Source organism: Oncorhynchus kisutch, unplaced genomic scaffold, assembly GCF_002021735.2.
Source record: "Oncorhynchus kisutch isolate 150728-3 unplaced genomic scaffold, Okis_V2 scaffold3334, whole genome shotgun sequence".
Taxonomy (NCBI): domain Eukaryota; kingdom Metazoa; phylum Chordata; class Actinopteri; order Salmoniformes; family Salmonidae; genus Oncorhynchus; species Oncorhynchus kisutch.
In genome coordinates, this window is record NW_022265279.1 from 486932 (window position 1) to 503218 (window position 16287).

The 16287-nt window shown below is 45.7% G+C and overlaps 1 protein-coding gene across 1 annotated transcript in view; it reads left to right on the plus strand.

Annotated features, from left to right (window-relative positions):
* Positions 1-4151: 4151 nt before the first annotated feature.
* The window catches only part of LOC109887123 (insulin-like growth factor 1 receptor), a 29840-nt gene continuing 17704 nt past the window's right edge, over positions 4152-16287 (plus strand). The window contains exons 1-3 of the mRNA XM_031820400.1: positions 4152-5204; positions 6017-6206; positions 6383-6756. Coding sequence (XP_031676260.1) covers positions 5111-5204; positions 6017-6206; positions 6383-6756 — 658 coding nt within the window. The 5' untranslated portion in view covers positions 4152-5110. The remainder of the gene's footprint in view (positions 5205-6016; positions 6207-6382; positions 6757-16287) is intronic.

Consider the following 16287-nt stretch of genomic DNA (forward strand, 5'->3'; position numbering starts at 1 on the left):
ATACATATGGATGAGCGATGGCCGAACGGCATAGGCAAGATGCAGTAGATGGTATAGAGTACAGTATATACATATGGATGAGCGATGGCCGAACGGCATAGGCAAGATGCAGTAGATGGTATAGAGTACAGTATATACATATGGATGAGCGATGGCCGAGCGGCATAGGCAAGATGCAGTAGATGGTATAGAGTACAGTATATACATATGGATGAGCGATGGCCGAACGGCATAGGCAAGATGCAGTAGATGGTATAGAGTACAGTATATACATATGGATGAGCGATGGCCGAACGGCATAGGCAAGATGCAGTAGATGGTATAGAGTACAGTATATACATATGGATGAGCGATGGCCGAGCGGCATAGGCAAGATACAGTAGATGGTATAGAGTACAGTATATACATATGGATGAGCGATGGCCGAACGGCATAGGCAAGATGCAGTAGATGGTATAGAGTACAGTATATACATATGGATGAGCGATGGCCGAACGGCATAGGCAAGATGCAGTAGATGGTAGAGAGTACAGTATATACATATGGATGAGCGATGGCCGAACGGCATAGGCAAGATGCAGTAGATGGTATAGAGTACAGTATATACATATGGATGAGCGATGGCCGAACGGCATAGGCAAGATGCAGTAGATGGTATAGAGTACAGTATATACATATGGATGAGCGATGGCCGAACGGCATAGGCAAGATGCAGTAGATGGTATAGAGTACAGTAAATACATATGGATGAGCGATGGCCGAACGGCATAGGCAAGATGCAGTAGATGGTATAGAGTACAGTATATACATATGGATGAGCGATGGCCGAACGGCATAGGCAAGATGCAGTAGATGGTATAGAGTACAGTATATACATATGGATGAGCGATGGCCGAACGGCATAGGCAAGATGCAGTAGATGGTATAGAGTACAGTATATACATATGGATGAGCGATGGCCGAACGGCATAGGCAAGATGCAGTAGATGGTATAGAGTACAGTATATACATATGGATGAGCGATGGCCGAACGGCATAGGCAAGATGCAGTAGATGGTATAGAGTACAGTATATACATATGGATGAGCGATGGCCGAACGGCATAGGCAAGATGCAGTAGATGGTATAGAGTACAGTATATACATATGGATGAGCGATGGCCGAACGGCATAGGCAAGATGCACTAGATGGTATAGAGTACAGTATATACATATGGATGAGCGACGGCCGAACGGCATAGGCAAGATGCAGTAGATGGTATAGAGTACAGTATATACATATGGATGAGCGATGGCCGAACGGCATAGGCAAGATGCAGTAGATGGTATAGAGTACAGTATATACATATGGATGAGCGACGGCCGAACGGCATAGGCAAGATGCAGTAGATGGTACAGAGTACAGTATATACATATGGATGAGCGATGGCCGAACGGCATAGGCAAGATGCAGTAGATGGTATAGAGTACAGTATATACATATGGATGAGCGATGGCCGAACGGCATAGGCAAGATGCAGTAGATGGTATAGAGTACAGTATATACATATGGATGAGCGATGGCCGAACGGCATAGGCAAGATGCACTAGATGGTATAGAGTACAGTATATACATATGGATGAGCGACGGCCGAACGGCATAGGCAAGATGCAGTAGATGGTATAGAGTACAGTATATACATATGGATGAGCGATGGCCGAACGGCATAGGCAAGATGCAGTAGATGGTATAGAGTACAGTATATACATATGGATGAGCGATGGCCGAACGGCATAGGCAAGATGCAGTAGATGGTAGAGAGTACAGTATATACATATGGATGAGCGACGGCCGAACGGCATAGGCAAGATGCAGTAGATGGTATAGAGTACAGTATATACATATGGATGAGCGATGGCCGAACGGCATAGGCAAGATGCAGTAGATGGTATAGAGTACAGTATATACATATGGATGAGCGATGGCCGAACGGCATAGGCAAGATGCAGTAGATGGTACAGAGTACAGTATATACATATGGATGAGCGATGGCCGAACGGCATAGGCAAGATGCAGTAGATGGTATAGAGTACAGTATATACATATGGATGAGCGATGGCCGAACGGCATAGGCAAGATGCAGTAGATGGTATAGAGTACAGTATATACATATGGATGAGCGATGGCCGAACGGCATAGGCAAGATGCAGTAGATGGTATAGAGTACAGTATATACATATGGATGAGCGATGGCCGAACGGCATAGGCACGATGCAGTAGATGGTATAGAGTACAGTATATACATATGGATGAGCGACGGCCGAACGGCATAGGCAAGATGCAGTAGATGGTATAGAGTACAGTATATACATATGGATGAGCGACGGCCGAACGGCATAGGCAAGATGCAGTAGATGGTATAGAGTACAGTATATACATATGGATGAGCGATGGCCGAACGGCATAGGCAAGATGCAGTAGATGGTATAGAGTACAGTATATACATATGGATGAGCGATGGCCGAACGGCATAGGCAAGATGCAGTAGATGGTATAGAGTACAGTATATACATATGGATGAGCGATGGCCGAACGGCATAGGCAAGATGCAGTAGATGGTATAGAGTACAGTATATACATATGGATGAGCGATGGCCGAGCGGCATAGGCAAGATGCAGTAGATGGTATAGAGTACAGTATATACATATGGATGAGCGATGGCCGAACGGCATAGGCAAGATGCAGTAGATGGTATAGAGTACAGTATATACATATGGATGAGCGATGGCCGAACGGCATAGGCAAGATGCAGTAGATGGTATAGAGTACAGTATATACATATGGATGAGCGATGGCCGAACGGCATAGGCAAGATGCAGTAGATGGTATAGAGTACAGTATATACATATGGATGAGCGATGGCCGAACGGCATAGGCAAGATGCAGTAGATGGTATAGAGTACAGTATATACATATGGATGAGCGATGGCCGAACGGCATAGGCAAGATGCAGTAGATGGTATAGAGTACAGTATATACATATGGATGAGCGATGGCCGAGCGGCATAGGCAAGATGCAGTAGATGGTATAGAGTACAGTATATACATATGGATGAGCGATGGCCGAACGGCATAGGCAAGATGCAGTAGATGGTATAGAGTACAGTATATACATATGGATGAGCGATGGCCGAACGGCATAGGCAAGATGCAGTAGATGGTATAGAGTACAGTATATACATATGGATGAGCGACGGCCGAACGGCATAGGCAAGATGCAGTAGATGGTATAGAGTACAGTATATACATATGGATGAGCGATGGCCGAACGGCATAGGCAAGATGCAGTAGATGGTATAGAGTACAGTATATACATATGGATGAGCGATGGCCGAACGGCATAGGCAAGATGCAGTAGATGGTAGAGAGTACAGTATATACATATGGATGAGCGATGGCCGAACGGCATAGGCAAGATGCAGTAGATGGTATAGAGTACAGTATATACATATGGATGAGCGATGGCCGAACGGCATAGGCAAGATGCAGTAGATGGTATAGAGTACAGTATATACATATGGATGAGCGATGGCCGAACGGCATAGGCAAGATGCAGTAGATGGTATAGAGTACAGTATATACATATGGATGAGCGATGGCCGAACGGCATAGGCAAGATGCAGTAGATGGTATAGAGTACAGTATATACATATGGATGAGCGATGGCCGAACGGCATAGGCAAGATGCAGTAGATGGTATAGAGTACAGTATATACATATGGATGAGCGATGGCCGAACGGCATAGGCAAGATGCAGTAGATGGTATAGAGTACAGTATATACATATGAATGAGCGATGGCCGAACGGCATAGGCAAGATGCAGTAGATGGTATAGAGTACAGTATATACATATGAGATGAGTAATATAGGGTATGAAAACATTATATAAAGTGGTATGATATTATCTCATAGAAAAATACGTATAATATCTCCTAAGCCTGTGTTACCCTCAGACCTTCCTTTTGACGTTTATCCCAAAACTCTGTTTCCCAATGAACTTTCTCCATAGCAATGACTGAACAATCCAGAGGTAAGTCATTTCCGTTTTTTAGGACTCCAAGCTGGTGAGCATCTGTGAGAGGAAAAACAAAGCCACTCCTGGATTATGTCCAGGTTTTCCTTCCAGCCTAGTAGGACGTAGCAGTCTACCGTGTGTGGCTGAAAGAAACATCCAGCCTTGTTTACAGCGCTGAATCCATCCCACTGAGCCGTGATCCCACAACCGGAGCCGCTGACTGACGTTGTAAGAGACAAGAAAACGGGTTCTAATGGATACTACAAGGGTCTGAATCTGAACGAACACTGACGATATTGAAATAATCCCGTTTCTGCGTGCTGAAAATGGATTCAGTTGTTAGTGTGTCTGTATGAGCGGCGGGTGAAGACGGAGGAGGGAGACACCGGGGGCTGCAGTTGTTGAATCCTTTTTCGTCCTGACGGATATTTTGGATCAAACCTCATGTGTCTCACTCCGGGAGGGCTCTTTTTCCCATTCATGTGCTAACTAAAGTATACCTCCACCAAACCCCGAACCAAGCCTGCTCTCCCGTCCACGTTGGAGGACTTTCTCCCCGCCTGGTGAAGAGCGCATTCAAGCGAACAAAGTGGCATTTTGGTTTTGAAGAAATGGAGTCGGAAGATGCGGATTGTCAACTGCTCGACATGGCTGTTTCTCTGTAACATTTCATACATCCCTGGGAGGTTGTCTGTCTCAACCCGACGTCGACGGGTAATTATATGATAGAGAGACCAGACAGCCTTGTTTTCCTGCTGGATTCAACCCACCCCGCAGTGGACTCCAGACATTCCTCAACACAGGAGAAGACGACGTCTGTTAGTCCGGGAGATCGCATCGGCTGGCTGCCGACGGTACCGATACTGACGGTACTAACACCGACGGTACCGAGAAGTCAACATTTAGGAATACAAGTCAGGGACGTGTTCATTTTGGTCCACGTTCTTGGCCTTTATTTGTGTGGCCTGAGAAGCGACCATATTGTGAGCATTAATTAATTGGGGTCATTCCCGTTGTTTGTTTCTGACGCTGGGAGGAAGTTTCTTTTACCGGAATGAAGTCTGGCACAGAAACGGATCCGTTGACCTTGTTCTGTGGTCTGCTGCTGTGTGTCTCCGCGACCTGCCCTCGGCCCGCACATGGAGAAAGTAAGTGGTTTTATCACCGTTTTCCAGGTAACGACTAGCTAACTAAATTGATAAATGCAATACTGTATATATATATATTTGCTACGTTGTCTTAATGCTCCTCTTTGCTCCCAATAGTTGATCTTGTTCTACCTTTAGACAACCGTTGTTAGCTGAATGTAATGTACCTACAGGGACAACCTGCTCTCTCCACATGTCCTATTATTCTGGAAAACCGAGTTTCTGTTTAGTATAATGTGTTACGTTTCGTATTCATTTGTGGAAGTAACGAATTACATTTCGTATGATGTTACACATTTGCAAAAAGTACAATATGTTATCCATTTTCTTGAATGTCTTAAGTTACGAATTCCAATTAGTTGTGGCTAGCGTTAGCTATGTGGCTAACGTTGGTTATGAGTCAGGTTAGGGGAAGGGTTAACTAACACAGTAAGTAGTTGTAAAGTTGTCTGTGATGAGATTCGAACCACCAACCTCTGGGTTGCTAGACGTTCGCATTATACGTTCATCCCGACCAACCGCTCTCCTTACATTTGTTGCCTTAAGTAGTAACCTTCTCTTATGTAAAAAACAACATTTTTATTTATTTACCTTTTACCTTTACCTAACATGTATTAACAATATCTGGAAAACTGATAAATGCATGATATTATTAGAGTAGTGAAATGATTTCAAACCCTCGTCCCATTGCATGAAAGCAACCATTATGTTAGGCTAAGTCTGTTTCTCTAGCTCTCTACAAGGCTTTTATTGGGTTTTAGATGAAATTGAAAAGTACATTTAAGTCTCTTCCATTGTCTTTCTCTCTCCAGTTTGTGGTCCCAGCATTGACATTGGTAACGACATCAGTGAGTTCCGTCGCCTGGAGAACTGTACGATCGTCGAGGGTTACCTCCAGATTCTCCTAATAGGAGACAAGAACTACAACCTCAACCAGGAAGTGTTCCGCTCGCTCTCCTTCCCCAAACTCACCATGATCACTGACTACTTGCTGCTGTTCAGGTTAGCGGGTCAGATACACAGCTTCCACCTCTCAATGATTTCACTATTATTTTATTCATCTTTTTGATAATTCCTGCTTGTTTTTATTTTATCTCTTTTATGTTGTTTTCATGTAGAAGTGTGTTGCTGCTTTTTAAATGCACTTTAAACAAAGTTTTGATTTAATTTTTATTCAGAGTCTCGGGCCTGGACTCCCTGTCCACCCTGTTCCCTAACCTCACGGTGATCCGAGGGAGAAATCTCTTTTATAATTACGCCCTGGTGATCTTTGAGATGACTTCTCTGAAGGACATCGGCCTCTACAGCCTCCAGAACATCACTAGAGGAGCCATCCGGATCGAGAAGAACCCTGAGCTCTGCTATCTGGACTCTATTGACTGGTCTCTTATCATGGATGCTGAGTTTAATAACTTCATAGCGGGGAATAAACAGAGTAAGGAGTGTGGGGACGTGTGTCCAGGCATCATGGAGGACAGCCGTCGATGCATCAAGACCAACTTCAATGACAACTTCAACTGTCGCTGCTGGACCTCTAACCACTGCCAGAAAGGTAGGAACAGTCTCAGGGTTTCAATCCATCCTCGTCCTCTGTTTGAATGAGTGTGGCTAGCTGATGGTTTGGTTCACAATGAGCTCGATATTTTCTCTAGTGAAACGGCTTGTTGCTTGTTTATTTCAACATGCTAAGTGGGACGTTTTTGAGAGGAACTTGCCATGTGTATGTTTATATAAAGCTGATATTATCGTCCGATTTATAAGGACCGATTATAAGATTTCTGAGAAAATGCTCAATAATTTATATTTGTCCTGAAGAGGGCGCACTTTACATGGCTGTAAACATATCTTGCCTTGGCGTGGTAGAGCATACCTGAACACATCTCCAATGACAGTACACCAGTCAGAGAGGAGAGTGAACTGACTGTTACTGCTTCTACGGTGGGTGCTGAGCAGATTGAAGCTTGTCAGCTCAATGAAGTGACAGAAACGGGCCCTGGCACAAATGGGCCCTGGCACAAATGGGCCCTGGCACAAATGGGCCCTGGCACAAATGGGCCCTGGCCATTAGGGCTGTCAACGTTAATAAGACATTGGGATCTTTAAAATTACGGGGGAAAAAAAAATCCATAAATGAAAAACGAGGTGTAATTGTAACAAAATGTAATTCACAGTGCAGTTATCACAAAACTATCAAGCCCCGATCGACATAAAGGAGAAAATAAACATCCTAATGCAGGTCGTAGGTCGTCAGTGTAAATGACAGTTTGTTCTTAACTGACTTGTCTGGTTAAATAAACGGTACATTTAAAAAATAAAATGCAACAATGCTGTAATGTTAATCAGAGGACATATGCATCTCTTAAATGCTTTGATATAATGCCCTCCGAACGCCATCGTCTACAATGGCAGAGTGAGACTGGAAATGACAGCAGCTAAGCCTGTTGTGACAATACTCTGAGACGTTCAATGAGAAGGTGATGAGATGTGGACTGAGACGTTAAATGAGAAGGTGATGAGATGTGGACTGAGACGTTCAATGAGAAGGTGATGAGATGGAACTGAGCTACAGGGACCGTACAGGGGCAGTGAAGAGATGTGGACTGAGACGTTAAATGAGAAGGTGATGAGGTGGAACTGAGCTACAGGGACCGTACAGGGGCAGTGAAGAGATGTGGACTGAGACGTTAAATGAGAAGGTGATGAGGTGGAACTGAGCTACAGGGACCGTACAGGGGCAGTGATGAGAGAGGCACCGTGAGACTCAACCTGTTGCTGACAGCAGTGTGATAATGGAGAAAATCACAGCGCTGATTACAGAAACGATTGCAGTTGATATTCAGCCATTGTCACTGGTAGAGGATGTCTGCTTCAGTACCCTAATGGCATATCTAAAACCAGACTACAAGATGCCATGTGGAAAAACCGAGACACAACAGAGAACATTCTATTCTGGTTAGGGCCAGTTTGCGCTGTTTTGTGAAGGGAGTAGTACACAGCGTTGTACGATATCTTCAGTTTCTTGGCAATTTCTCGCATGGAATAGCCTTCATTTCTCAGAACAAGAATAGACTGATGAGTTTCAGAAGAAAGTGCTTGGTTTCTGGCCATTTTGAGCCTGTAATCGAACCCACAAATGCTGATGCTCCGGATACTCAACTTGTTGCTTCTTTAATCAGACAAACAGTTTATCCGCTGTGCTAACAATTGCAAAAGGGTTTTCTAATGATCAATTAGCCTTTTAAAATGATAAACTTGGATTATCTAACACAACGTGCCATTGGAACACAGGAGTGATGGTTGCTGATAATGAGCCTCTGTACGTCTATGTACTGGAACCCTAATGGCCGTGCTTCTACACCTGCATTGCTTGCTGTTTGGGGTTTTAGGCTGGGTTTCTGTACAGCACTTTGAGATATCAGCTGATGTACGAAGGGCTATATAAATAAATTTGATTTGATTTGATATGTAGATATTCCATAAAAAATCATCCGTTTCCAGCTACAATAGTCATTTACAACATTAACAATGTCTACACTGTATTTCTGATCAATGTGAGGTTATTTTAATGGACAAATTTGCTTTTCCTTCAAAAACAAGGACATTTGTAAGTGACCCCAAACTTCTGAACGGAAGTGTGTTTGCTAGCTGGCTAACTAGCTGTGTGAAAGTACTTGACACTGTTTACTGAGGTTTAGTGCTATCCTGGGATCCTTGGGACGTCACCATCCTAAACCTTAACCTTTACCTAACCTTAACCATTTTAAATGTCAATTTCAATTGGGTAGGGTCGTCCCAAAGATCCTGGATAGCAAGGACCGTTCACTGAGGCAACGCTTCGTCTTGGGTCCACCAGGATAGTATTGTGGTAGCTTGGTGGAACCGGCCTGATCGCTGCGTCTTGGGTCCACCAGGATAGTATTGTGGTAGCTTGGTGGAACTGGCCTGATCGCTGCGTCTTGGGTCCACTAGGATAGTATTGTGGTAGCTTGGTGGAACCGGCCTGATCGCTGCGTCTTGGGTCCACCAGGATAGTATTGTGGTAGCTTGGTGGAACCGGCCTGATCGCTGCGTCTTGGGTCCACTAGGATAGTATTGTGGTAGCTTGGTGGAACCGGCCTGATCGCTGCGTCTTGGGTCCACCAGGATAGTATTGTGGTAGCTTGGTGGAACCGGCCTGATCGCTGCGTCTCGGGTCCACTAGGATAGTATTGTGGTAGCTTGGTGGAACCGGCCTGATCGCTGCGTCTCGGGTCCACTAGGATAGTATTGTGGTAGCTTGGTGGAACCGGCCTGATCGCTGCATCTCAGGTCCACTAGGATAGTATTGTGGTAGCTTGGTGGAACCGACCTGATCGCTGCGTGTCGGGTCCACTAGGATAGTATTGTGGTAGCTTGGTGGAACCGGCCTGATCGCTGCGTCTTGGGTCCACCAGGATAGTATTGTGGTAGCTTGGTGGAACCGGCCTGATCGCTGCGTCTCGGGTCCACTAGGATAGTATTGTGGTAGCTTGGTGGAACCGGCCTGATCGCTGCGTCTCGGGTCCACTAGGATAGTATTGTGGTAGCTTGGTGGAACCGGCCTGATCGCTGCGTCTCGGGTCCACTAGGATAGTATTGTGGTAGCTTGGTGGAACCGGCCTGATCGCTGCATCTCGGGTCCACTAGGATAGTATTGTGGTAGCTTGGTGGAACCGGCCTGATCGCTGCGTCTCGGGTCCACTAGGATAGTATTGTGGTAGCTTGGTGGAACCGGCCTGATCGCTGCGTCTTGGGTCCACCAGGATAGTATTGTGGTAGCTTGGTGGAACCGGCCTGATCGCTGCGTCTCGGGTCCACTAGGATAGTATTGTGGTAGCTTGGTGGAACCGGCCTGATCGCTGCATCTCGGGTCCACTAGGATAGTATTGTGGTAGCTTGGTGGAACCGGCCTGATCGCTGCGTCTCGGGTACACCGGAAACTCTGAGGGCCCAGAATATTTTATACATGTTGCAAGTTCGCTAACACAAGCTTCGGGCCGGACCCAAGTTCATAGTTGATACAATGTTTTAAGTTGGTTGCAGACAGGCCATATGTAACCAATGTGATTTCTAGGATATTCATTTGTGTCAGTATATTTTCTACATGCAGGATGCAATGTTTTTATGTGTTGGCTTTATGAAGGCTATTTTGACATAGTTGGACATGGCAATAAAATGACCTTTTAGATTTGTATCATTTTAATTCAGATTTGTATAGAATTTTGATTAACCACATGACAGTGAGGAAGATGTTATTATGAATTAAATACATGTTTCACAATTGTAATATGAAAACCATAACTGGCACGCCCACTGATCGGTAGAAATGGTAAGATAAATTGGCATTCAACATGAAAGGTTGCCGACTCCTCGTGTAGCCTATTACCGGCAACTTCAGGCGAGTAATGGCAGAATATGCAAATTCCAGCAGGAGCGGGAGGAGACTAGTTGGGTCAGGTAAAGTTGAATATATATTTATTTTAAATTTCTCTATCTAGATCGCTGACACCCTCTTGAGGCATTTGTCTTATTTCATCAAACCATCAGCTTAAAGCATCAGACAAGCTCAATGCTTGCAGGTGATTTTATTAAAATACATAGGGTGTGTGTATATATGGAAAAATACAATGCAAATAAACTTGATCGATCGATTGGAACAGGTGGTTCCCCCCTCCCCCCTCTCTATCGATCAAATCTAACTGTTATTTGATTAGTATCATTTGAGATTCTAATAAAGAGAGTCCTGGCCAGAATAGCAGCAATTTAAGACACAGTTGCAACATCAAGCACAGAAAACATTTAACAGGAAAATGGTTTGGGAAAGTGTGGTGCAACTAGAGGTCAAAACATTGACATCCCCCAACTTAATTTTCTATCATATTGTTTAATCTTATTGAAAGGGATCCTGTCATTTCAGGACCTTTTGGAAGTTTGTTCCAAGCAGAGAACTGAATAGCTTTTTTACCTCACTCTGTATGGGCCGAGTGGGTCAACAGAACAGTCATGTCAGCACAGGGGATACGTTTTAATTTGTCTGCTGGACAATGTACACTGATCAAAAAATATAAACACTACATGCAATAATTTCAAAGATTCTACTGAGTTACAGTTCATAAGGAAATCAGTGTAATAAATTCATTAGGTCCTAATCTATGGATTTCACAGGACTGGGAATACAGATATGCATCTGTTGGTCAAAGAGAACAGTTTAAAACAGATAGGGGTGTGGATCAGAAAACCAGTCAGTATCTGGTGTGATCACCGCTTGCCTCGTGCACCGCGACACATCTCCTTCACATAGAGTTGATCAGGCTGTTGATCGTGGCCTGTGTTGTCCCACTCCTCTTCAATGACTGCTGAGTTGCTGGATATTGGCGGGAACTGGAACACGCTGTTGTACACGTCGATCCAGAGCATCCCAAACATGCTCAATGGGTGACGTGTCTGGTGAGGATTCAGGCCATTCAGACATTTTCAGCTTCCAGGAATTGTGTACAGACCCTTGTGACATGGGGCTGTGCATTATAATACTGAAACATGAGGGGATTGTTGCAGATGTGTGGCACGTAAATGGGCCTCAGGATCTCGTCACAGTATCTCTGTGCATTAAATTTGCCATCGATTTAAATGCAATTGTGTTTCGTTGTCCATAGCTTATGCCATAACCCCACCGCCACCATGGGGCTTGCCCACACGACGCCAACTGCCAGGTACAGTTACAACCAGGATTCATCCGTGAAGAGCTTCTCCAGTGGCCATCGAAGGTGATCATTTGCCCCCTGAAGTTTGTTACGACTATATATCGGTGAACATATGGGAATCGGACGATTATTTGCTAAAAATGCCAACATTGGTATCGGTCAATGTCTAGTTTAACGCCAATGTTAAAAACCGATGTTAGCTACCATGCATACCTATATAACATGGGTACATGACGTAATGACGCCACGTAACATGTCACCCTACACCTGCAACACAGCATTCCTAACCCCGCCCACAATGTCTGCTGTGTGGATCGAGCAGTCAATAAGACGAGCAGTTATTTCAAAGAGTAAGAACATTTCAGCAAGACAACTCAAAGGCGAAATCCATTAAAGCCAAGATAATGGAATTCATTGCCCTTGACAATCAACCGTTCTCTGTTGTGGGTGATGTTGGCTTTCGCTGACAGGTCGAGCACTGGTACACACTACCAAGTGCACTATTTTTCAGATGTTGCCCTACCGGAGTTACACAGTAATAGCTTCACTGCTATTAACTTCACGACATACATACTATGGAACTCCGTTTGGGTCTTTACATGTCAAAGAAGATACAGTAGCACTGTCAAAGCTGTACAAAAAAGCATAATTTGTTCGACCGCAACTTCTGGGGTAGCTAGCTTTAGCTGGGTACCTAGCTAGCACCAATACAACCAGGCTGAAAACAATGACCAGTTGAAACCGCAGTCATGTTCATTATTTTTAGCAATGATTTAGGAATCCTTGTAAGTATTAGCTAGGTTGCCACTTGTTGTTTGCCTATTGAAATTGAACTTCGGTTCATGAAAATAAATTGCTAGCCAGCTTCTTAACCCTGTTGCCCAAAGCTAAAGTTATAAGCAGCCAGCTAGCTAGCTGGCTAATGAGGCTCGACCGGACCGGGTTATGTGTTGTGAAGCTAGTCACAATATGGATTAGGCACAATAGTGGCATTTGCGGTTTGCCTTCAAAATAGAAATGTCATTAACAGTGATGCAAATTAATCCAAATAAGAATTATTACATACTTTTATTTTGAAGGCTAACGTCAAAGTCCGCTGTTGTGGCTAATCCTTATTGTGGCTAGCTTCCCATAGATGGGTCCGACCACCGTTTAATCAAATAAGAACTGTCTTATAAATTAGGGTTATTTCAGATGATGACACCTAGCTATATAGTCATCTAGCTATATAGTCACCTAGCTATACGTAACGATTGCTACTGAAACGGCTGTCGTGTTATTTGACGTGTATCTTTTTTGACACGCAAAGACCCAACCGGCGTTCCATAGGCAGAGACCCAACCGGCGTTCCATAGGCAGAGACCCAACCGGCGTTCCATAGGCAGAGACCCAACCGGCGTTCCATAGGCAGAGACCCAACCGGCGTTCCATAGGCAGAGACCCAACCGGCGTTCCATAGGCAGAGACCCAACCGGCGTTCCATAGGCAGAGACCCAACCGGCGTTCCATAGGCAGAGACCCAACCGGCGTTCCATAGGCAGAGACCCAACCGGCGTTCCATAGGCAGAGACCCAACCGGCGTTCCATAGGCAGAGACCCAACCGGCGTTCCATAGGCAGAGACCCAACCGGCGTTCCATAGGCAGAGACCCAACCGGCGTTCCATCGGTATAGTTTTTCTTGGGCAAGGAAGAACTCGATATCGGCCAAAGAGTTTTATCGGTGCGTCACTAGTTACGATGCCAAACTGTAGTCAGGTTAAGATCCTGGTGAGGGCGACGAGCACGCAGATGAGCTTCCCTGAGACTGTTTTTGACAGTTTGTGCAGAGGTTTTTCAGTTGTGCAAACCCAGAGTTTCATTAGCAGTCTGGGTGGCTGGTCTCAGGTGAATAAGATGAGAAGGTGTGGAGGTCCTGGGCTGGCGTGGTCACATGGTCTGTGGTTGTGAGGCCAGATGTGGAGGTCCTGGGCTGGCGTGGTCACATGGTCTGTGGTTGTGAGGCCAGATGTGGAGGTCCTGGGCTGGCGTGGTCACATGGTCTGTGGTTGTGAGGCCAGATGAGAAGGTCCTGGGCTGGCGTGGTCACATGGTCTGTGGTTGTGAGGCCAGATGAGAAGGTCCTGGGCTGGCGTGGTCACATGGTCTGTGGTTGTGAGGCCAGATGAGAAGGTCCTGGGCTGGCGTGGTCACATGGTCTGTGGTTGTGAGGCCAGATGAGAAGGTCCTGGGCTGGCGTGATCACATGGTCTGTGGTTGTGAGACCAGATGAGAAGGTCCTGGGCTGGCGTGGTCACATGATCTGTGGTTGTAAGGCCAGATGTGGAGGTCCTGGGCTGGTGTGGTCACATGGTCTGTGGTTGAGAGGCCAGTTGGATGTACTGCCTTATGGTTGTGAGGCCAGTTGGATGTACTGCCTTATGGTTGAGAGGCCAGTTGGATGTACTGCCTTATGGTTGAGAGGCCAGTTGGATGTACTGCCTTATGGTTGAGAGGCCAGTTGGATGTACTGCCTTATGGTTGAGAGGCCAGTTGGATGTACTGCCTTATGGTTGAGAGGCCAGTTGGATGTACTGCCTTATGGTTGAGAGGCCAGTTGGATGTACTGCCTTATGGTTGAGAGGCCAGTTGGATGTACTGCCTTATGGTTGAGAGGCCAGTTGGATGTACTGCCTTATGGTTGAGAGGCCAGTTGGATGTACTGCCTTATGGTTGAGAGGCCAGTTGGATGTACTGCCTTATGGTTGAGAGGCCAGTTGGATGTACTGCCTTATGGTTGAGAGGCCAGTTGGATGTACTGCCTTATGGTTGAGAGGCCAGTTGGATGTACTGCCTTATGGTTGAGAGGCCAGTTGGATGTACTGCCTTATGGTTGAGAGGCCAGTTGGATGTACTGCCTTATGGTTGTGAGGCCAGTTGGATGTACTGCCTTATGGTTGAGAGGCCAGTTGGATGTACTGCCTTATGGTTGAGAAATTAACATGACATTCTCTGGCAACTGCTCCGATGGACATTCCTGCAGTCAGCATGCCAATTGCAATGCTCCCTTAACTTGAGACATTTGTGGCATTGTGTTGTGTGACAAAACTGCACATTTTAGAGTGGCCTTTTATGGTCATCAGCGCAAGGTGCACCTGTGTAATGATCATGCTGTTTAATCAGCTTCTTGATATGCCACACCTGTCAGGTGGATGGATTATCTTGGCAAAGGAAAAATGCTCACTAACAGGGATATAAACAAATTTGTGCACAGAATTTGAGAAGAATAAGCTTTTTGTGAGTATGGAACATTTCTGTGATCTTTTATTTCAGCTCGTGACACATGGGACCAACACTTTACATGTTGTGTTTATATATTGCTGTTTAGTTCCACTAGTAAAATGGGAGCTGTCTCAATATGGCCTTACAAATAAAAAGATACCAATGATTTAACCTCTGAGGAGGTAAGGAAGGCCACTCCCATGTAGAAGGTGATGTGTGAGAGCTTTGGAGTTCGTAACGAATCTCATATGTAATATGATATGACACCACAGGCATAAAGTACAAGATATCACCATTATCAATTACAGGCACCAAAGTAGTATTGGAAACAAGCCTCTTTCTCCCCTTATGTCTCTCTCTCACATAACTACTGGTAGGCTGTTACTGTCTTCCAGTCACCCGCTCTGTTCTGCCGCCCTATCACAGTCACCCGCTCTGTTCTGCCGCCCTATCACAGACACCCGCTCTGTTCTGCCGCCCTATCACAGACACCCGCTCTGTTCTGCCGCCCTATCACAGTCACCCGCTCTGTTCTGCCGCCCTAGCACAGTCACCCGCTCTGTTCTGCCGCCCTATCACAGTCACCCGCTCTGTTCTGCCGCCCTATCACAGTCACCCGCTCTGTTCTGCCGCCCTATCACAGTCACCCGCTCTGTTCTGCCGCCCTATCACAGTCACCCGCTCTGTTCTGCCGCCCTAGCACAGTCACCCGCTCTGTTCTGCCGCCCTATCACAGACACCCGCTCTGTTCTGCCAATGTCCTAACAATTTACAACAATGTCCTGACAAGGTAGGAAAAACAACTTAAACTAGTCACTTCTCAACTCCATCCCTGCATCCACTAAACAAACCACGGCCTGCCTGACAGGGTGTCTGTCCTCCAGCTAACTGCAACCTGTCATGAGCCTAAAGGTACCCTCAGACTAGGTTCTACTGCTCCTAGCAGCCAAACCAGCGTCTGCTTGTCTTCTCCTAACAGGAGCCTAAAGATACCCTCAGACTAGGTTCTACTGCCGCTAGCAGCCAAACCAGCGTCTTCTTGTCTTCTCCTGACAGGAGCCTAAAGGTACCCTCAGACTAGGTTCTACTGCTCCTAGCAGTCAAA